The 21120-nt window shown below is 47.3% G+C and overlaps 1 protein-coding gene across 1 annotated transcript in view; it reads left to right on the top strand.

The window, feature by feature from the left end:
* The window catches only part of OGA (O-GlcNAcase), a 30177-nt gene extending 10327 nt beyond the window's left edge, over nt 1-19850 (top strand). Inside the window, exons 8-16 of the mRNA XM_059730236.1 lie at nt 726-884; nt 2170-2780; nt 3266-3440; nt 6893-6978; nt 7858-7962; nt 9934-10019; nt 12269-12461; nt 16667-16826; nt 17635-19850. Coding sequence (XP_059586219.1) covers nt 726-884; nt 2170-2780; nt 3266-3440; nt 6893-6978; nt 7858-7962; nt 9934-10019; nt 12269-12461; nt 16667-16826; nt 17635-17771 — 1712 coding nt within the window. The 3' untranslated portion in view covers nt 17772-19850. The remainder of the gene's footprint in view (nt 1-725; nt 885-2169; nt 2781-3265; nt 3441-6892; nt 6979-7857; nt 7963-9933; nt 10020-12268; nt 12462-16666; nt 16827-17634) is intronic.
* Nucleotides 19851-21120: the final 1270 nt, after the last annotated feature.

Raw genomic sequence — 21120 nt, 5'->3', positions numbered from 1 at the left:
CCTGTGGGGATGAGGCATTTTAAAAAAGTAACTTTTGAAGACTTAATATCCTGGACTCCATTCCATGACCAATTCTGATACAAGGTGGGAGTTAATTTAGCAAAGAGACGAGCAGATACGCACGTTCTGGGCACTGCGAGATTAATCGCTGCAGCTTCCTGTCAAACTCCTTCTTCGAGAGAATCTTTTGTGGCTCAGTGGAATTTATAAAGCTGCTACTGGTGTTATTTAGCATTTCTATACAGTAGCACAGAACAATAGTTTGTTCACTTCTTTCTGGCTGGCCTCCAGTTTGTTTAGCTAGCTTTTGAAGCAGGGTTTGAATAAAATCTGTGGTGCATCTCTCTCAGCTTTTTTTTCTTATCTTTGTTCTGATGAGTTTAAAGCTTGTGCAAAGTGCATTCCTTTCATGAGAACATTTTAAATGTCTAATTGTCTCACTGAAAGCTCAGATGAGTTCCCTATGTGCTCTGCTCCACCAATAGGTCCTACTTACCAGGACAAAAAGCCTCTTTGGGTTGCATTTCTGTATTGAATCTGAGGGTGACTACAGTCTTTTCCATTTCTTTCCTATATTGGATGCAGCACTTCAGTTCTGCTTTCCAAATTGAGGTGTTGTGCCTGGCCCTGCTTGGGTGCCTTGGTCTAACCCTTGTAGTAAAATAGCAAGTAATGCTGGAACCTTGCATGCCAACTGAGTTTGTCTCCTTGATTTGTTCCTGTAGCGGACACTGAAGACAGTACCGTTTCAATCCAGATTAAACTAGAAAATGAAGGGAGTGATGAAGATATTGAAACAGATGTTCTGTACAGCCCACAGATGGCTCTGAAGCTGGCCTTAACAGAGTGGCTGCAGGAGTTTGCGGTACCTCACCAATACAGCAGTAAGTTGAATTGGTTTGCTTTTTCTCTGCTTGTGGTCAAGGACCTCACAGTTAAGTGTCAAGGTTTAGGCTTCCTTGGGTTGTGGGAGTCCAGGAAAGATGGGGCCCTTGCTCTGGATGTTCTTGTATCCCCTTCATCAGTCAGAATCTACATGTTGCCCCAGCTGGATTGATTCCTTGGATGCTCTCAGGAACAGCTATTCCTCCAGCACTCTACTGTCAAGTCCTCGTTGCATTTGGACCCAAAATCTAGGCAGATTCCACTATTCCTGCCAGATAAGAGCTTGGCATTGTGGGATCTTCTATTCCTGAAATTATCGGGGAGTTCTGTTTCTCTTGCCTTGACCCAGGAGTCCTTGGAAAGGGTCCTGCATCTCAGACTTCTGAGAGTGTGAACCCTGGAGCTGTCCAGTCCAGGATTGATCTATGTCATTGGCTTTGGCAAGGATCTGGGATGAGGCCAAGGCCTGTCCTCTATTTCCCTTTGTCCTGCATCCTTGCACAGCTGCCTGATTGTCAGGGTTTATAATGTTAGTCGATGGAGTTGCTCTCTCCTGCCTGGAGTTACTTAAAGCAGGGGTTTCATACTCATCTGGCCTGCAAGGCTGTTTGGGCCCACAGGGTCTAGGGCTTGTGGGGAGCCAGCACAGAGCTTGTGGTGCCTGAGGTATCCCCACTGGACTGGCCCTGGCTGTAGTGTTTGGGGCTGGTCTGTGGGCCTGACCCGGACTGGCCGTATAGCCAGTTTGCAGGGCTGGTCCGGCATGGTACTATGTAGTGTGCACCCTGGATTATCTCCTATGCAGTGTATACCCAATCCAGCCTTCAGGCTGTATCTTTGATACTCCTGACTAAAGGGTCGCTTTGTCTCAGTTGTAGTATTCTAGTCCATGTAAGTGCCCCTAGTGCCTTTTGGTATAGCATACGGTCTCAGTATGGCTCTGCAGAGGCAGTGCGTTCAGAGACCAGCATTTCTTTCACTGGTGCTATTCTTATTCTGTGTCATAACTGCATATCAATTAGCACCATTTGCGAATGATAAGTAGTCTGTGTCTGCTTCCCTCCCACATTTCTCTGGTTACCAGCTGGAGAGGAGGGAGAAATCACCCGTTTGCCTCTCTGTTGCAGTAGGGCTAAACAGACTTTGGTTGGTCACATCTATGTTAACAACACTGCAAGGAACGTTGTTTCACTTGCTTTGATGCCTGTCCACGTGGAGAACTCCAGCTTGGATATTGGCAGGGACTGGGAGCATTAACCTGTTCTTTTTTTTTTCTGGTCACAGGTAGGCAAGTGGCCCACAGTGGCGCTAAAACCAGTGTAGGGGATGTTGGGCCTCTTGTTGTGCCATCCTCCCTAAATGCAGCAACTGTTGTCACCACGGTTTACCAAGAACCCATCATGAGCCAGCGGGCAGTACTGAGCAGTGAGCCTCCAGTACTAGTCAAGGAGGAAGAAAAGAAGCAGTCTGATGAGGAGCCAATGGATATGGTAGTGGAAAAGCAAGATGACACAGACAAGAATGTTAACCAGATCCTTACAGACATTGTTGAAGCCAAGATGTCAGAGGAGCTAAAACCCATGGATACCGATAAAGAGAGCATCGTGGAGTCAAAGTCCCCAGAGATGTCTATGCAGGAAGACTCCGGTAGTGACATTGCCCCTATGCAGACTGATGAGCAGATGAACAAAGAGCAGTTTGTGCCTGGGCCAACCGAGAAACCTCTCTACACAGTAGAGCCGGTGACTCTGGAGGATTTGCAGTTACTTGCTGATCTCTTCTACCTTCCTTATGAGCACGGACCCAAGGGGGCGCAGATGCTGAGAGAGTTCCAGTGGCTTCGAGCAAATAGCAGTGTTGTTAGTGTGAATTGCAAAGGAAAGGATGCTGAAAAAGTGAGTATGTGACCAAGTCTCTTCCACTCCTTAAATCAAAATCCCTTTAATGCAGGGAGATCCGCATCTCACTGACAGCTTCCAGGAGCCCAGAAGCTGCATGTAACTGGGCAGAAATGAATAATGAGATATCTGGGCATATAGGACTGCCAAGGTGATGGCACCCATTGCTTTTATTTAATGAATGAGCTGCAGAGAACAGTGGCTGTAGGTCAGAAGTGATGAATAAGTTGTCGACCTCTGGTGCATGCCTTTCCAGGTGGTGGGCTGACATAATGCAGCTTGGTCCAAGGTGGACCGGTGCTTTTGATGGGCTGTGGTTGGTATCAGGACTTGGTGGGTCAGATCCAGTCTGTGGGCTGTAGGCTGTTGATTCCTTAGTCTGTGGAGTGGAGCTGGAGCACTGCAGTCCTCCTCAGCCTTTGGAGAAGTCGGTGTCTCTGGAGAAGTGTTTGACACGGAAGCTCTCTTGTCTCCCTCCACAGATAGAAGAGTGGCGCTCCCGAGCAGCCAAGTTTGAAGAGATGTGCGGCCTGGTGATGGGGATGTTCACACGCCTCTCAAACTGTGCCAACCGGACAATCCTCTATGACATGTACTCCTACGTCTGGGACATCAAAAGTATCATGTCAATGGTGAAGTCTTTTGTGCAGTGGTTAGGTAGGTGCACTGGGAACCATGACACGCTCGCAGATAGTGAACCTTCTTTGTTTTGCTGTTAGCCCACGGGGAAAAAAAATAAAAACGCTACACTGTCGGGGGCTCAGGGTCTAATCTGACCCTCCTTAAAAGCTCTTCTGGCCTCGCTGTCTGAAACCGTGTTCTGTGCATCGAATTGGCGTGGTATTACAAATAAGAGAGGTCAGCCACTGGCTGTTTTTAAAACTGGAAGCTTCGTTTTTCTTCTTGGGCTGATGAAACTTAAATCTCATCTCTGAAACGTGAGTGCTGACTTTTAACTTGCTCTGACTGAATGCACGCTGGACTCTTGTCATGGAACTCCCTCGATACCCTTTAATACGATTGGAAACGACACTATGAAATGTGACCACATCAGGCATCTGCTGCTTGCTCTGTCTTGATAACATTATTGCTGTCTTCAACAGAACAATTGCAGAAGCGACCTTTCAGTGGGCCTGGCCATGAGGAAGCCGATCCTCCCAGCCCTGTGCGCATGCGAGCTTTAGCGTAAGGCTATTCTGGTGCAAAATAGTTTGCTCGAACATCTTCAAAATGGCAAGGGGCAGAAATTGCTGAGCTCTTTAGTCAGTTTTAATTAGAGACTTTTTATTCAAAGCTCAAAACTTCTGTTCACAGTTATTTTTGTTGAAACACATTTTTGGGGCCTCCTAAGTTGGCAGATAGCACCAGCATGGCCTGGGTAATTCTAGTGACCACATTTCACTTCCAGGTTTCAATCCAACTGTAAGGAATGTGCTGTGGACTTGCTTGACATACACAGCAGGCAGCAAAGCTGATGGTCTCACGTCACAAATTTTGTAGGTGTCACAAAGTACACAGTCGGAAACCATAGCACAGCCTTGGTCTAGTTCTAGTGTTTGGATTGGTTTTAAATCCTGTTAACTTCTTGCCAGTTTAAACAATAATATAATTTAGAATCAGAAAAGACTTCTTGTTCAGGTCAATCCTTTCCTTCCTACAGGCCCTCCTATGCTTCATGCGGTTTAAATAGCCACTCCTCCCCCTATACAAAAGGCTCATCTCTTTTATCAGCCTTCCCACAAAGCAAAGGGAGCAGAATCATTGCTTAAAGGTCTTGGAAAGAGACCATAGCAGTTTGTGTGCTTAATGCAACAAAACTCCATCATAATGCAGCTTAAAAGCTTGACTTTGCTGTCTTGTATGTGTCAAAGAAGCACAGTGCTGGAACAGCCAGAAAGAGTCGTTTGACTCCAGTAGCTCCAGAATCATTGATTCAACACCTAGGCCAAACTTTTAAAAGCGGGCCCAGATTTTGGATGTCTGTCTTGGGACTCCCAGTTTGGGTTTTGTTACTAAGCTCCTGCCCCTTCACTGAATTCAGCTGAAGTTGTGAGTTTTTAGTGCTGTTTGAAAGTCTGGGCCAGGCCATATCAAGTTCGGCAGCAGAAATGGCAGCGATCCACATCAGACATCACCTCTGCAAATAATGGATCTGTTTTGTCTCGGTGTCAAAACATGCTTTTGGGTAGTAAGTACAGGCTGACTCCCCTGCTTTGAGCTGTGTGGGGGAAGAGACAGTCTCCTTTTAAACAGCCTTTAAAAATGCAAAAGGGCTTCAGTAAAATGTGAGGGATCTTCAGTGAAGTGAATTTTTTTATAACTTCTGTTTGTAGCTATAGGTTAAAAATCCAAACAAATTAGTTCTCACACTGGCGTGCTCAATGGTCCGCTGCAAGTCCATTTTCTTAACCTCTCTTCCCAGTCCAGCTAGCATTCAGTCCCTTTAAATAGTGTGGCTGTACAGTACTATGGATTACTAATGACCTCTATTGTCTTCTTCCCCATTGTGTACAGATGGGAGAATCTTCAGCACAAGTTTCTACTGCTATTGGATGGACAGCGCCAGATGTTCGCAGCGCGTCGTCATTAATTAATTAAAAATGGAAAGGTTTTGTCTGAGGCAGATCAGATAGATTAGTTGTGGACTAGGTATGACCTGAAGTCACATTTGCGCAGCGACTAAGGCATTAACTATGTTTTTCATTTACACAGCTCTTCATTCACGCAGCTCTTTATTGTAAAAATTGGAAGTGCTAGTTATGCTGTAGTCTCAAAGGAGAGAGACAGATACGTCTTCCAAGTTATTGGCTTCACCATAGTTATAAAGGCTATCTGGTGATTTGAGGACTTAAGATGTGGGCACAAGCAAAATTCCAATCCTGAAATGTTTGGGTTCTTTTCTAAATTACTGTGTTTGCCAAAAGTTCAAACCTTTAAAAGGTATTACTAAATTATCATAAATACGTCAAACTTGGCACACTTTGGGACTCTCTGACTAGCACAACATACTTGACTGTACTGATCTGAGACTGTTACTTGAACAGGAGGTAGATTGCAGTCCACAAAAGGAAAGAATTAACTGCGCTGCTCATCTTATCAGAAAACTAGGCAGGTGATTTAGAAGCCTACCCACAATATTCACCTATCTTTTTTTCTTCCATCTAAGATGTCATTTATGCTTGTTGGTATTGAAGGCGCACATGCTTGGCCTTGGAACGGTTTTAACTTTGCTGATTCAAAGTTGATTGTCAGTAGAAATATAAACTGTGCTGAGCATTTTCATGGGGCCTTTTGTGGTTGGATATTGGTAGGAACCCTAGCATATCTGACATGGTTGAGGAGGAAAAAATAAGATGCTGTAAAGCAAAGCTAAAATGATCTGGCCAACAGTGGTTTCCTAGGTACAGACTGGATTAATTTAGTTAACTTTTGGCCTCTTCAGCCTGACAGCAGCATTGTAAATAGATGGTCCAATTCCAGACTTAGGCAGACCCTCCTAGCTTTTTGCAGGGAGGCTGTTCTTCCATGCAGCTGTCTTACCTGTACCAGGTCCTTCATATGTATGCCAACCCTAGTTTTCTGACAAGATTAAAACGAAGAATTAAAATGTGACTTCAGACAGGTCTATTTTTTTTTCCAAGGGGCTGTGATAATGGAATTTGTCTTAACAGCTGTTTGACACTTGCTGTAGTAACTTAATTAGACCTAATAGCTTTCAAAACATCCGCTCTTCATTGAGAGCTTGCATCTGCCGCAAAAACACAGGCAGAAGAATGTGCCAACAGCCTTGGGAAGCTTGCATCGTAGTATGCAGTACAATTCTTGTGCTTCCCAGTGTGGGCCAGGGCATATTATTGTCTTTAAAGTCTTAATTGCTCTTGAGCCCGTTATTTGGAAACAGCAGCACAGATATTGCATACGGGCATGAGCACTTGGTAATTAAACATCTTTACAAGCTGCACAACATTATTACAGCCTCCCCCAAGCCCTGGTGTATAGCTCAGTTAGAGAGCTTTTTCCACAAAGTGTGTATTAGCTTGTTGGACATGTTAGACACCCAGGAAATCCCCCTTCTCGTAACGTTCTCCGCTTGGATCTGATCTCAACAGGGTGTCGTAGTCAATCTTCAGCACAGTTCTTAAGTGGAGACCAAGAACCCTGGGCCTTTAGAGGTGGTCTAGCAGGAGAGTTCCAGGTATCAATATGACTTCACAACTGAATGACATTTTCTTTGTTTTATGAGAAACCTTTTGTTGCACATCAGAGGTCTGGAAGGATTGGTCTGCCGAAGGCTTTCTGGTCCAAAGCCCATTAGCCTTACAGCTTGGTTTTAAAACAATTTTCCTCCCCTCTCTACAGTAATTTCTCAAGGAGATGCTGCCTGTCCCCCGCGCCCGCGAAGCGCAGCGGCTTTAGTTGTACATTTCACATTGTTTCTTTGCAGGTCGCACAGCATTTTTATCTGCGCCCGCAATTGCACAATGCGCGCATGCTTGTCTGCCGATGGGAATTCCATGAGCAAAACGTCACTGGCACAAATCTTGAACCCTCTTCTAAACCGAGTGGCAACTGGCTTTCCTGGAAAGCTTTCAATTGGAGAATGTCCTCACATGTCTGCTTATGGAACGTTGGAATTTGTTCATGGATTTCTCGAGCGCTGTACTTTTTCCCCCCTCACAGGTCCTCTGTGCGCAGCAAATTGAATCAGCGCATTGCTTTTGGGATAAAGCGTCTCCTCTGGCCAGTTAACCCTCTTCAGACCAAACCTTTCCTCCTGACATTCTGTGTTCTGATACAGAGACAGTGTAGATGTGATTGGTAAAAATCTGTTAAAGCAGAAATAAGCTTAATATAAGCTCCATTAATGTGCCGCTCCAATTGCCTATTTTAAACAACCCCAATTGGATACTTGTCTATTCAGATAATGAGGTCTTTGCATTTGTAAAGCATATCAACCCCACCTTCATCTGGGGTGCCTGCAGTAACAAATGTTAATTTGGGAGTCTGCAGTGCACACCCACGAGTGGCGTCTCATGCCTTGCAAACACTCACACGGTGTCTTTTGTTTTCACAGCGTTTGCTGCCTATTGATGGGGCAAATGACCTCTTTTTTCAGCCACCTCCCCTGACTCCAACATCCAAGGTGTACACCATCAGGCCCTACTTCCCTAAAGATGAGGTAACTCTATGCTTCTGCCACAGCTGGGAACAGCTTTCAGCGATGCCTTTGGTTAAGTTCTACCCCGACCGACTGCATCTCCCTTAGCTACACTGTGCACTCAGATCTTGTGGGACAGCACTTTCCATGCCAGCAAGCAACCCAGTCCTTTCATGAGACCAGTGTCACACAAGTTTCAGTCAGAGCCATGTGGGCATGCATGCGCACACAAAAGTATGTACTAGTGTGCTCGCCCAGAGTCCTAGGTGCCTTTTCTAGCCCTTAAGCCATTTGCCTTCTGAAAGGAAAAGTAAACTTTGAAACTTTGGAGGTGTCAGCTCCTCAGTTTTTCCCCCCCCCTTTTCTGTAGGGAACTTGAAATTTCCAGGGGCTAAGTTGAATTTTAGAGACTGATGTAGCTTTGCAGAGTTTATATTGGCAAGACTCTTCCCTGCCTCCCCCAACAGCCCCATTTTGTAAGGTTCTGGCTATACAAAGTTGCCCCAGCTTAACCAAAGGGATTGCTCTAAACCAGTACATACTACTGTGTGGGCATGCAAGTTGGAAATATAGGATCTACTTGGAAATTTACTGTGAGCTAAACTGAGAGAACTCCAATTTAAGCTGACATAAGTGCCAGCAAGTGTCTTGGAGCAGGTGGAAAGAGGTAGTTAGCTGTGTTAGTCTGAAGTCAGGCAGAAGGCAGGGTAGATTTGCACCTTTATAAAATAACTAAATAAGATGAGAGAGAGAATGCACAAGGTTTTGCAAAGCCAAGTTCACTTTGTCAGATGCTGTGAAAAGAGCAAAGAGCAGAATATAAAGTGGAGCGAGTGACTAGAGCACAACAGGTGGGAAAGCAGAGGGGAAGAGGGAGTGTTGTGAGAGTGCTATGAACAAGCAAGGAACTTGTAGGAACAGAGGGGTCACAAGCTAATCCAGGTCATGGGATAAGGTTCTCGTCCCTGTTTAAACCAGACAATGCAGTCCAGTCTGTGGGTGACTTCTTGTTTTACAATTCCCCCTTCAAACCAGTTTTTAAAATTTTCTCCTTGCTGAGAAGAGCCCTGAGGTCAGCAGTGGGGTGGGGTGTCCAGGGAGGCTGAAGTGTTCTGCCAGCAGCTTTTTGTGTCTTTCTGCATCTGATGTCAGATCGGTGTTCATCCATTCTTAAATATAGAGATCACCCTGTCTGCCCTAGAGTCTGATGGTGGCTTGGGTGATTCTTAATCCAAGTGACAGAGGGTCATGACTACCATGCAGTTAGTTGCTGAAACCACCAGGACTCTTGAAAATCCTAACCTCAGGTTACACCTTTTGTTAAACCGTGGCAGCTTGTTTTTAGGGAGCGCGGACCTAAAAACATGCAGTTGCCAAGGATACTACTGTCTGGTTAGGGGTAATGTAGTTATTAAGAAAGGGGGGGGAAGGCAGGTTAGTTGGTAAACCTGCACCTTGGGGAAAATGGAGCATGAGACGCGTACAAAATGTGCTTTGGAAAGGTTTTTTTGCCTTCTGAAGCAATTTAGCTTATTGCTGTTCACCCATATAAAACCCTCGAATAGGAAGGAATCTGTTAGGACACATCCAGCCCTGGGAACCTCCCTTATTTCAGCTAAATATGAACATGCTTACAGCTTAATGGTGCAGTTGATTAGTAAATCCAGACAGCAGGTAGTAATTAAGAAGCAGGATTAGAGCTCTTCACTGTTGTGACAAATATGGACCTGATCTACAGCATTCCTTTCCAGGCATAGGGCTTCCTTAGGAAGCAATACACGGAGCTTTTCCTATTGAGAGAACTGACTAATTGTGAGAGATCACTGAAGTGTTGGCTAAAAGTGCTTTTTTTTGTTGACCCTTCTCAGCCTAATTACATGTCAGCACTTGATCGTGAAGCAGAATTTATTAACGGCCTCTCAACACAAGCTTACCAATTGTCTGAAGTGAGGTTGGGACCTAGTTAAATAACTCTTCTGTATCTGTTCTTAGGCCTCTGTGTACAAGATTTGCAGAGAGATGTATGCTGATGGAGCTGATCAACCTTTCCATAGTCTGCCAGATCTAATTGGAGACAAGTATGTTGGACAACTTTTATTCTTAATGACTTTGGATTATATTTGTAGCCATTATAATGTTGGCTTGTGACGTATTTATATGACAAGGGTGGGCTTGAGAGCTTTAGGGGCAAGTAAGAGTATAGTGTCTCTGCCTTGAAGAACTAACTGTGGAAGGAAGTAGGAAAATGAAGGAAAGAAGCTGAGTGGTGCCAGAACTTGTTTAACTTCTTATTTTCAGATTTCTTCCCTTATCTTTTCACTTTTTAGGGAAGTGGCATTAGGTTAGGGCTTAGAGGTCTCTGGGAAAAGCTTGTGGTCAGAGGAGACAGAGCCATGACAGTCTGGGCTTTGGGGAGGCAGTGGTAGTCCAGGCATAGAGATTAGTCAGAAAGAAAATGGAAGGAAAAAGTGCAAAGACGTCTGCAAGAATATACAACTGCACTCACAGGGTTAGAAGGGATCTCCCTTTTCCTCTGAAAGGTAGTGCTAAAGGGGGATCTTGCTTCAGAGTTGGTAGTTCTTCCTCCAGGTATGCACATATGCTTATTCTGTCGCGGATTGCACCTCCAGGTCTTGTCTGTATGGGGGAACTGTGCAAAAACATTCTTAATACTGGGTTGATTGGACTGGAGTTGTTGCCGAGAGGAGCTCGGGTCACATGAGGCTCCTGTGATCACGTCACTTGATGGCTGTTGTGATTAGATAAGTCTTCGCCTGCTTTAATTAGAGCAGTGGAAAATGGGTTCAGCTGCTGAAGCCTGTACATTTGACTTCCCACCAGCTCGTGAAGAGCATACCAGTGGGAATCTTTTGTGTGTCCTTTTTGTAGCTGTCCTCTGGCCTTTTCTTTAGCTTCCTTTCAGGGTAGCTGTATATTTAATCTAGTGGTCAGCTAGTGCTTTATGCCATAAGTGAGGTGTGGGTCATGGTCTGCCTTAGCAGCACTCCAGCTCCTAGAGCCAGTGGCAGGCAAGGGAGCAGTGTGGCTTTAACTTGCGCATCAAAGTGTCTCTGACTCCCTAGGCCAATTGACCAGGTATTACTTGCTGCTAGATTGACTAAGGGTGGCCTTGGCACAAATCCAGAGCAGGATGCCTTGAGCACGGCCACCCACAGCCTGCCCCATATGCACCAAAGAGTTTTAAGACATGGTGCAGAAATGTGACGTGAGATGAGAGGAAGCTTTTCTCTGAGGGCCTGAACGGTTGTTGAACTAGCGCACAAGCTGTCCCGAGTGCTTGTTTGATATCTTGCCTAGTGTCTTTGCACTCTGGATGGCAGGGAGCAGTGTGGGAAGAGTCAGTGGGACAGAATAAGAACGAAGAAAGTTAGTAATAGGAAGACCCAAAGCAGGTGGTCTCCTCCAGCTAACCTGAAGAGCAGGCCTGGAGCTGAAGAACAGGAGCTGCTGGCATTAGCTGCAGCTTCCAAGGGACTGGGCCTCCTGTTCTTCCGGGCATGGGGCCCTGGGTGGGAGCTCCTTGCCCAGTGCAGTGTGGGTGACAGCTCGGTCTTTACCACTATCCTCTTGCCTCTGTCATGCCTGGAAGTTTATCGTGTATAACTGTGCTTGCAGTTCTAGCTACTGTGTGCGCCATTAAATTGATGAGAAGCCTTGTTGAAAACTCGGGCCTGTGATTTGTACAGTGGTTCTCAACCTTTTTTGTACCAGGACCTATTTGTAAATATCCATGGCCAGTCCTGACCCAGTGCCCCTCACTCTTGACCACTGCCCCTGCCCCCAGTCCTCCCCCTCTTCCCCCAGTGTGTGGGGCAGGGGGTGGGTGTGGGGGGCATGGGAGGGCCCCAAGCAGAGAATCAGGAGTACCTATCAGCTCTTTAAGCTAAGATGTTATCCCTATTCAATCACACCCATTTCATCATGTGTGGGTAGCAGTGACTGGGTACCAAATCTTCACTGGGCAGTCTAGTGGGGAGTGGCAGTCCCTTCTCCTTTGTAGCTAAATCTTTGGGGAAGACCCATTTAAACTCATTCCTTTATATCTAAGCAGTTCGTTGACCTAATTGACACCCACCTTTGTTCCCGAATTGTTTATGCTGGGCTGGCCTAGACTACCCATTGAGATGTGTAACGCTCTTTCCTTTAGCTGTGGCAGCAGTGACTGGGTTGGGCCCCTGAGGTTCTTGGTGATTTTAATCTGTGGATAAAAGTAATATTTTGACTAAACTCCAAGGAGCATACATTGCAGGTCACATCTTGCCTAGCCTGTGTTGTATCCAACTGAGTTTTACTTCTCTCTCTGCAGGTTAGTGGGAGGTCTGCTCACCCTCAGCCTGGATTACTGCTTTGTCCTGGAAGATGAGGATGGCATATGTGGCTATGCCTTGGGAACAGTTGATGTGACCCCCTTCATTAAAAAATGCAAAATGTCTTGGATCCCTTTTATGCAGGAGAAGTACACCAAACCGAATAGCGATAAGGAGCTGTCAGAGGCAGAGGTTAGTGGTCCCAGGAGACTGGAATTGGGCTCCTACATCCGTGGCCATTTCAATAGCAGGTGTTTATTGTCCATTTGCTTTAAGTGTCCACGTAATTAGAGGAACACACTTTAATCGCCCAAGCTTTTTGCCGTGGGGATAGGTATGGTGTCTGAGCACTGTAAGCCAAAAGTGCATCTGCCTTTCAGCTTCTGTTTCAGTTTGACACGTGTGGTGCTAGAATCGCTATAACAATTGCTGATAGCATCCATGTACTGTCTGGTATCTACAAAATACCAAGGATGCTCCGAGCTGAAGAGACATCCCCAGCTTGCGAGACACCTGTACTTGAAGAAATTAAAATGCTGTTCGTGAAGAAGGAATACCTTTAGATTTTTGCCAAACCAGCCTTCTGCCCATTCTCCTGGGCACAGTGAAAGCCTCTTCAGAATGAGTAGATGAATCAGGTTCGAGGCAAAGGTCCTCTGAGCCTGCCCTGCTCAGCCGTTAAAATCTAGGAACCATCTCGGCTGTGAGAGCAGCACAGAGAAAAGAGGGTAGTGTCTGGGGCTTGGATCTAAACCATGTCAGTGTCTCCACTTGCTCTTGGGAATGAACCAGGTAATCATCAGGAGAACTGGTGTAAAATGCTTTGGGCTTATAGGGCCAGGCAGGTGGTTTGATGTAGTGTCTTGAGGGATAAAGCTGCATACAGCAAGGCCTACCCTGGAGAGAGGTGGGATCTTCATCAGTTACGGATGTGCTGCAAATATAGCTGATGTCCAGAAAGTACCCCCAAGGGAAGCTTTGTCGGTGTCTCCTTAGAGGCAGACACCCGTATACCATCTAGCACTCTTACCCATCGCCTCGGTACCAAATGTTCTCTGGACGTGTCGTTGTGCTCCAAGTCCCTGCTATGGATACATAGCAGAAATGCTGGCAGCAGCCCCTGCATTTGGAAAACTGGACATGTACTAATAACGCTGCAATCCAGATGGCCTTGGCGTGTTTCCCCCCTGCCCCCATCTGCTAGGTAAACAGGAGGGGTATCGGAATGGAACCATGCCCGAGTGTTGCTGATGGAAGTGCCCCTCTGACCTGTCAGTGAAACCCTCACCATTCTGGTCTCCTCCAGGGTTGTGTGACCAGCTGTCAGTCACGATTGCTATCAAAGGGGGTCTGAAAGAATCCCTTCACCAGCAAGATCAGCCCAGACTGGCACACCCAGAGTTCACTGGGTCCCTTCACGAAAGCCAAGGGGCAGGGTCCAAATGTGAGTTAGGTCTCAAATTCCTCAGTGCACAGAGCCTGCAGTAAGCAAAGCTGGCAGAAATCTCAGGAAACCTTTGTCCTCTGCAAGTCTGCTACCCTGTGTCATCTAATTGGTCCTGCCTGCCAGAGTGGCAGGAAACTCCTTGCAGCAAAAGCCGTTCTTGCTGAACAGCCTGATGTGTTCTGTGGAATGGGTTCAATTGGCAGCTGTCTTTTGAATTTCTCCTACCCTTGAAGGCTAGACTGCTCAAGAAGACTGGTGCTCTGGTTTGTGCATTTGTCCTGCTTTTGTGTCCTTGTTCTGCAGTATAATATCTGTCATGTGTGAAACTTGAACATGTCAAGTTATACTCTGTAACCAAGCTTTAAAGCTTATCAGACAACTACAACTGGATGGAGCAAAGCACTAGTAGAAAATATAGTACAGACGTGGGGATGGGGGAGAGTGGGAAGTTTTCAGGAAATTTTAAAGCCATTGGGGGCCTGGGGATGAAGTGGCAGGGGGGGAGTCGTCATGCCAGTAGATGTGTTTACCTCTGGTAAAAATTAAAATGGGAAAAATAAGTAATATCTCTTGAGGGGAATTCTCTGGAGATCGGAAGAGCCTTCTGTTCTGTTTGAGGCTTGGGCTTCTTTGCCTGGAACTTACCAGACTTAATTCATTCCCCGAGACCAGCCAGCTTTCCTTGCCATAGCGCACAGGGCAGCAAAGTACATGTAGTATAACACTTTGCAGATTGTCATCTCTGAGGAAATTCTTCACAGGACATCAAGGACTGGGTTTTCTTTATCGATTTCTCACCTGCAGTGATAGCAGTCCTCGTGGAAGCCAAGGAGGCTTGTTGCCTTCCACTTGCTGCTGCTCGAATAGTTGGATCCACATTGCTCAGTCTTGCCCAATCTCATGTAGTTAAATATCAACATAAACCCACAGTTCGTAGGGCAGATGCACTCCCAGAGCTGAGCCCAGAACTAGTCAAGCTGCCTTCTGCCTGCTGTGGGCCTCCCCTTCCACATTTGCTTCCTGAAAGGAGCATTTGGGTATGTCCTTCAGCTCCCCCAGTCTCATTCTTCACTCTCAGTGCATTAAGGAGCCTGAGAGAAATGATGTCTCAGGGTTGGAGTTCCTTCAAGACGGTGGTTCTTCATCTATTTATTGGAAGGCGGCGTCAGAACTTCATTGCAAGAAAATCACATTCCTGATTAGGAAAGGCCTGGGCTGACTTAGTGTTCTTAGGGTCTTTGCTCACATCACAGGCATTCAAGAAGCTATCTGCTCCTTCTGTTTCCCAGGAAGAGAGTTGGGGACTGTAGAAAGACTTTTCTCTGGCTGAATGCTTCATTGTTTATCTGAAGCTGGAACCGCAGCCCACGGGCGAGGCTGGCTGAGCTGTCTTAGATTGTATCTTGGGCACAGTGACTTGAAATGACACCGTGGGTCTGCCATCTCCATAATTCTTGCATCCTGGATGAGCAGCATTGCCCAGTGCTGGCATTAAGTGGAGTGTCCTGCAGCTTCCCAGAGCTGTCTCTTGTTTGGTCAAAGGCACACAGTGTCTCTGGAAGACTTGATTTGAGACACTGGACCCTTCCAGAGTGGATGGATATGTGATTAGACTAACCTGGTTCTTTGGCAGTAGAAGTTTGCACCTGAGAAGGGCAGGTCACACAGTAACTGGGAGACAGCTGCAGGCAGCAAAGCATTTCCGTTCAGGCTGGCCAGTTTGAGTCAGAGGAGAAGGGTCCTTGGCTCTCAAGGCAACGAGGATAGGAACAAAATCCAGCTATTGTCTCTGGCCGTTGTGTCCAGATCTAAGAACTCTGTAAGAACAAAAGGTTAATTGGTTGCACTCTGTTGGACACCCCACTAGTCATGTATGAGAGTGCAGGTTCGTACTGTCTGCTTTAACCTTTGTCAAGAGCTGATATATGGTGACGAGGTGGATTAGCCATCAGAAGTGACTGGAAATGAGCTCTCTTGCTAGCGTGTGTTAACGGCCATTGGGTTCTTTTTTCAGGTGGGTTGCACTTGCCATATTAAGCAGGGTTTGAAGTTTGTCAGGTGCTAGTGACACTAAAACAGGGAAATCTGAAATGCAGGATAAGTAGGGTCCACGTGCAGCACAACACAAACTGCAAGGTTTGCTGAATTGCTTGATGAATGCAGGATGGCCGCTGTCACCGTGCTCCAGCTTTCCACGGTTGACTCGTTGCAAAAACAAATCGGAACCGATCCAGGCAATGGCTGTGCAAAGAGGGACAGGATGAGCCGTACACTTTCCTGATCAGACCGGTGCTTATTCCCAGGCTGAAGATAATCTCTTGCGTGGAATTAGAAACCTGTCCTGCTTGAATACATCTCATTTTGTAGCTTGATGTCCTGGGGAAGAAGGGGACTTCAGAGCAGTTGTAAACTGCTCAATGGCTTCTCATTAGCAGGCTTGGCTGCGAACTGTGGGACAGGATGGCCTTTACTGATTACTCTGCAGTGATTGAACTTTGGGTGTAGACTCTTTATTTTGTAACACTGATTAGGGGAATGGACAGATGAGCAAATTAGCTAACAAGGGCAGGCACCTAATGGGGAGCAGCCGATGCATGTTAAGTTCCTGTGCTTGCAGTCACCCTCTGGTAAGTACAGGCTAAACCAGAACCATTTTGCCCTGCTTCATTTGGGGTCAGTTGCAGGCTTAAATGAGTGGTAAATATTCTTCAGGGGCTCCTGGAGATTTTTTTAATTGGGTGTTGTTGGAGAGTGTTGCTTTTAGAGGCGTACAGCCCTCGGGTTTGTTCAGGTTTACCAAACAAAATGGGCTGCTTCATTCAGCAAACCTGATGAGATCAGATGGTTTAGACGCAGGGTTGAGCAAGGGGTCGGAGCGGGTGACCTCCGGAGGGCCCTATGAAAAGGAAAAGCTGAATAACTATATAAAGACTGCCTCTCTCTCCTCTAGAAAATAATGCTAAGTTTCCATGAAGAGCAAGAACTGCTGCCAGAGTCATTCCTTGCCAACTTCCCATCACTGATAAAGATAGATATCCACAAGAAAGTGACTGACCCAAGCGTGGCCAAAAGCATGATGGCCTGTCTGCTCTCCTCTCTGAAGGCCAATGGTGAGTGAGTTCCTGCACATGGGGTCCCTGGGGGGCTGCTCTAGTGGTCAGTCCTGGAATCACTCGCTAGCGCTGCCAGGCCAGCAGGGAGTTCTGGGGTCCGTGCTAATGCGTTTTGCATGCACACATCAGCCGGGGGAGCGGATTTCTGCTGATGCTTGAGACTGTTTAGATAATTCGTTAGAAATGGCTTTCACATCCCAGCTCTCAGGCTAGAAGACAACCTGTTGCTGTAGCCATCATCTTCCAAACGGAAAATGGGTAGAACAGAGGGAGCAATTTGGCTAGCTGAGGTCCCCATCTCTGCTGCTTTGAGGTAGTTGCACACATGTTTATTCCTCCCCCTTGGTAGTAGCTGATGCTACTTCCTAAGCATGCTAGTGTGCACCGGGGCATAGTTTTGGAGCATCTGGAACACTCTGTGCTTGGCAGCGAGCCTTGCCGCACACCTGAGGCTTGCAGCTCTGTGCACCGTTCACGTACCCTCTTGCGATGCTGAGCTCCCAACCCGCACCTCATTTCTGGTCTCTTCCATGTGGAACAGACCCGTAGAAGCAGCTTGACCTCAGACATGGAGGATGCAGCCCGCAAGCCAGAGTGGCGGCGGCCAGTCTCTTTGGGGAGGTGAGCTGTGCTGCCGTAAATCCGGCCTGCCTTTTTGGCACAGCCTGGGCCGAGCCCGGGACTGGATCAGTAGCTTGATTAGTTGTAAAGGTTAGGGTAGAAAAAAGGGTCTAATGATGTTTGCAGAGTCTGCGCTTGTTATTACAATAACGCTTCTCCTCCGGCCTCTCTCTCGTCCTTTCAGGCTCCCGTGGGGCTTTTTGTGAAGTGAGGCCAGATGATAAAAGAATCCTGGAATTTTACAGCAAGCTGGGCTGCTTTGAAATAGCTAAAATGGAAGGGTTTCCAAAGGACGTCGTTATCCTCGGGAGAAGCCTGTGATGTGCACGACCACGAACTGCTCTAATCCCATCATCCCCTAACGGTTAGGCACGTGGTGGTGGGGATCTTCATATGGTCTGGCTGCACAAAGGCAGGAGCCAGCCGGCGTGGTAGCAGGGGCTATGTGAAAATCACCCATCACACGTTCGGGCTTCGACTCGTTGCTGCTGAAAACCCTGGCTTGAAAAAGAAACTGTGTCCTCTCCTGGTGTCGTGCGAAGTGCCAAGGAGCCTCGCGTGGGCTGCGGCTGCTTGCCCCACGACGTGGCTGGTTGGTGGCAGTACTCTGTATCCAAGCATGCGATCGACAGCGACAGTTTATATCTGGAGCTACAGTTCCTCCTTCTCCCGCTCGGAGCTTAGAGCGAGGTGTGAAGGAAGAAGGGTGAAAGCGGGGTTCTTACCAGTGTAGTCAGCACATTTCAAGGCAAGTAGCGACAGTTGTGGTATTGGTTATCTCTTCTCGTTAAAGAACCACCGTTGTTACTTCTAACGACCATCGGTTCAAGCTCTGTAGGGACACGTGGCCTGCGGCAAAAGTCACTTGAGGACAGGCATGTACATTTCCGTGTATATAAACTCGCTGTAGGCTGATTAACTTTTTTGTTTACTGGTTTTGTAACTCGTTTTCTTTTTGAGATGTGAAATGGTATTGGTCCGAGACGGCACTTTGTCAATGACGTAGAACCACAGCGGAGAGAGAATCTGTCTTCAACGCTGGCCTTTCCAACTGTGCCTCATGCCCGGAGCTAGAAACGGACCCGCTTGGGATCCAGAAAGATGGCGACTTCAGAGGGCAGCTTCCGCTAGCAAAGCGGCCGCTGCCTGAGGCTGTCGTTTGCGGGGTGGCTTGCTGAGCTGGACATACTAGTGGCAGTCGCACAGAATCGGTAGATGGGGCAGGGGGAGCTGGGCCAGGGGCAGGATTTGTCCTCCAAGTCTCCCTCTGTTTCAAAGCCTCTTCACACCGGTGTTTGACTAAATCAGGGTCTCCAAATCCTGCACGTTTGTATGAGACTCTTTTTTTTTTAGAAGAAATGCCACAATAAGCACATTTTTACCGGTTCTTACAAGGGTTCCCAAGGTTTAACGTAACCGTGGGTGTTCTAGGCAGTCAGTGTTTTTACCCAGACCTGCTGTATTTGACTAATGTGGTGGAGTCGGCATGGTGACAGGGTCTGGTAGTGAGGTAGTTCCACCATTTGTGGAGTGATTTGATATTTCGTACAAGCCTGCGTCTCTCAGAAGTACTCAGCCAGCAATACTCGCCTGCAGGACCTTACTGCTTTCATCTGCTACTCTGGGCTGTGTTGAACATCGTCCTTTTTTAAAAAACTTTCCTCTCATTTTGGTCGTGAAATAAAGGAATTCAGGTCCTTATTTATGCTCCCAGCTAGGCTTTGAAGGGGTTTTACAAGCTCTGATGAATGGCATTAGACTCCAGGAAGGAGCAGCTACTGTTTGGCCTTCCAGTGCAGTCACGCACAGGCTCATTTGCAAACAGTGAACAATTTTTTTTTTCTTCAATTATTATTTTTTAACGTGATAGCGAAGTATTTCAGTTGAAACAAGCTCATTTCATTTCTTTAGAGAGGGAAGTACCAGGGGTATTGGGTCTCGGGGCAGTCAGAGCTGAAGGTCCCTCGTTTCGTACAGCTTTGAGTGTGTGTAGAGTAGCCGATGCCTTGGTTCGTCAGGTGGAGCCATTCTTTTTTTTTTAATGGGTCTGCCAGAGTCAGTTTAGTACTCGATCTGGATTCATAGCATTACAGCATAGGATGCTTGTGGCCTTGTATCTTGGCTTTTAAAGAAGTTGCCACAATCTCTCTTCCTATGAATATAATGTTATAGAAGTTAGTTGTATAAACCTACGGGACGTCCGGCCAATACCATCACCCTAGGATTGTAAGGTGATACGTTGACATATCTTTCATGGTTAAGAATTTTCATTGAGGTTGGAATGCCACTTTCATTAATCTGTTTTTAGATGACCAGTATCTGTAGCAGAGAAAATGACCTGTAAAACTGTATTTGAAGACCACGCGAGAAATAGAATAAAAATTCCGAAGTGAATGTAAATGCACGGTGTGTTCGGTGTGTGGCGCTGCTCACGGGCGTGTGCGGGCACGGTCCTCTCCATCATGCGGCGGCCCTGGCCCTCCGTACGTCTGCTTTTTTCCGGTGGGGGGCGCTCCTGGCTTTCAAAGGGCACTGAAATGGTGGTCTGCCCTGTGTGAGGATGAACATGTAGGCCCACATTGCCAGCCGTGCTCAGCCCCTCACCTGCACGGATCTTCACGCAGTACTTCACTTTGAAGCCTAGACGGCTCTCACGGATAAAGTGGGCAGCCTGCCCACTTGTGGGTATAACAGCTGGCGAAAACCATGCGTTATATGATCAGCAGCACCTTCTCCCTAGCCCAGCGCAGAGACGCGCTTGGATGCTTGTTCACGCGCGGTGGAAGTGGAGGATGGAAAGCAGGCTCGCCAAGCAGTGCTCTGCGTGAACAAGTAGCCCAGCTCCTTGGGCCCTGCTGGCTGTCTCGCCCAGTGCTGCCTTTCACAGTGGCAGAGAACAGATGCGAAGAGAAAGTATCTTCAGGGCCGGTCTAGACTCCTCTTTCTGCTGCCCCTTGTCCCTTCCAGCGCTGAGGCCTGGGAAGGCTTAATTCAGAGGTCGCAGCCCTTCCATTGTGTTAATACACGTTGGACATGCCCTGCACGACGGTCTCATCCTCTTCTGACCCCGGTTGCACTGCCAGTCCCTGCAGCGTCTTGTGGCAGAGACTCCGCAAGCTGATGTGGAAACTGAAAAAACCTCCTTTGCGTTACTCAGCCTGCTCCCCAATACATTCATCAAATGCCCCTTAGGATCTGGTAGATTAAAACCCAGTCGCTTCTAATCACTGAGCCTAAAGGGTTCAAAGTACCTTGGTATCAGTTGCTTTTCCAGCACCAGGACAGGCAAGTCGGGTAAAACCTGGGGTGGGAGGGGTGACTTCTCAGCGAGGAAATAATGGAGCTTACAACATGACTCGCCCAAAGTCAAGCCGAAAATCATCGGCACCAGCTGGAGGCTCTGTGACCGGGCTGCACTGTCCCACCCAATGGGATTGTGGACACGTTCCCAAAATCATCCCAGGCACTGAGCTAGGTCTGCTCCAGGCGGGAGCCTTCTGAGCACGTAGACTCGCACCTGTCTCTCCCGCGTAGTTCTGTGGTTCCAGGAAGAGTGACGGCAGGATCCGTGCAGGAGGAAGCAGGTCTGTTATTGAGCTGATCTCGTTCGCAGTGGCCGGGGTCAGGAACTCCTCCAGTGGCTTGGAAGGCTTCGTCTGGACTCAGACCA

This window comes from Alligator mississippiensis, chromosome 6 (genome assembly GCF_030867095.1).
Source record: "Alligator mississippiensis isolate rAllMis1 chromosome 6, rAllMis1, whole genome shotgun sequence".
Classification (NCBI taxonomy): domain Eukaryota; kingdom Metazoa; phylum Chordata; order Crocodylia; family Alligatoridae; genus Alligator; species Alligator mississippiensis.
This window is presented reverse-complemented; position numbering and strand designations above follow the sequence as displayed.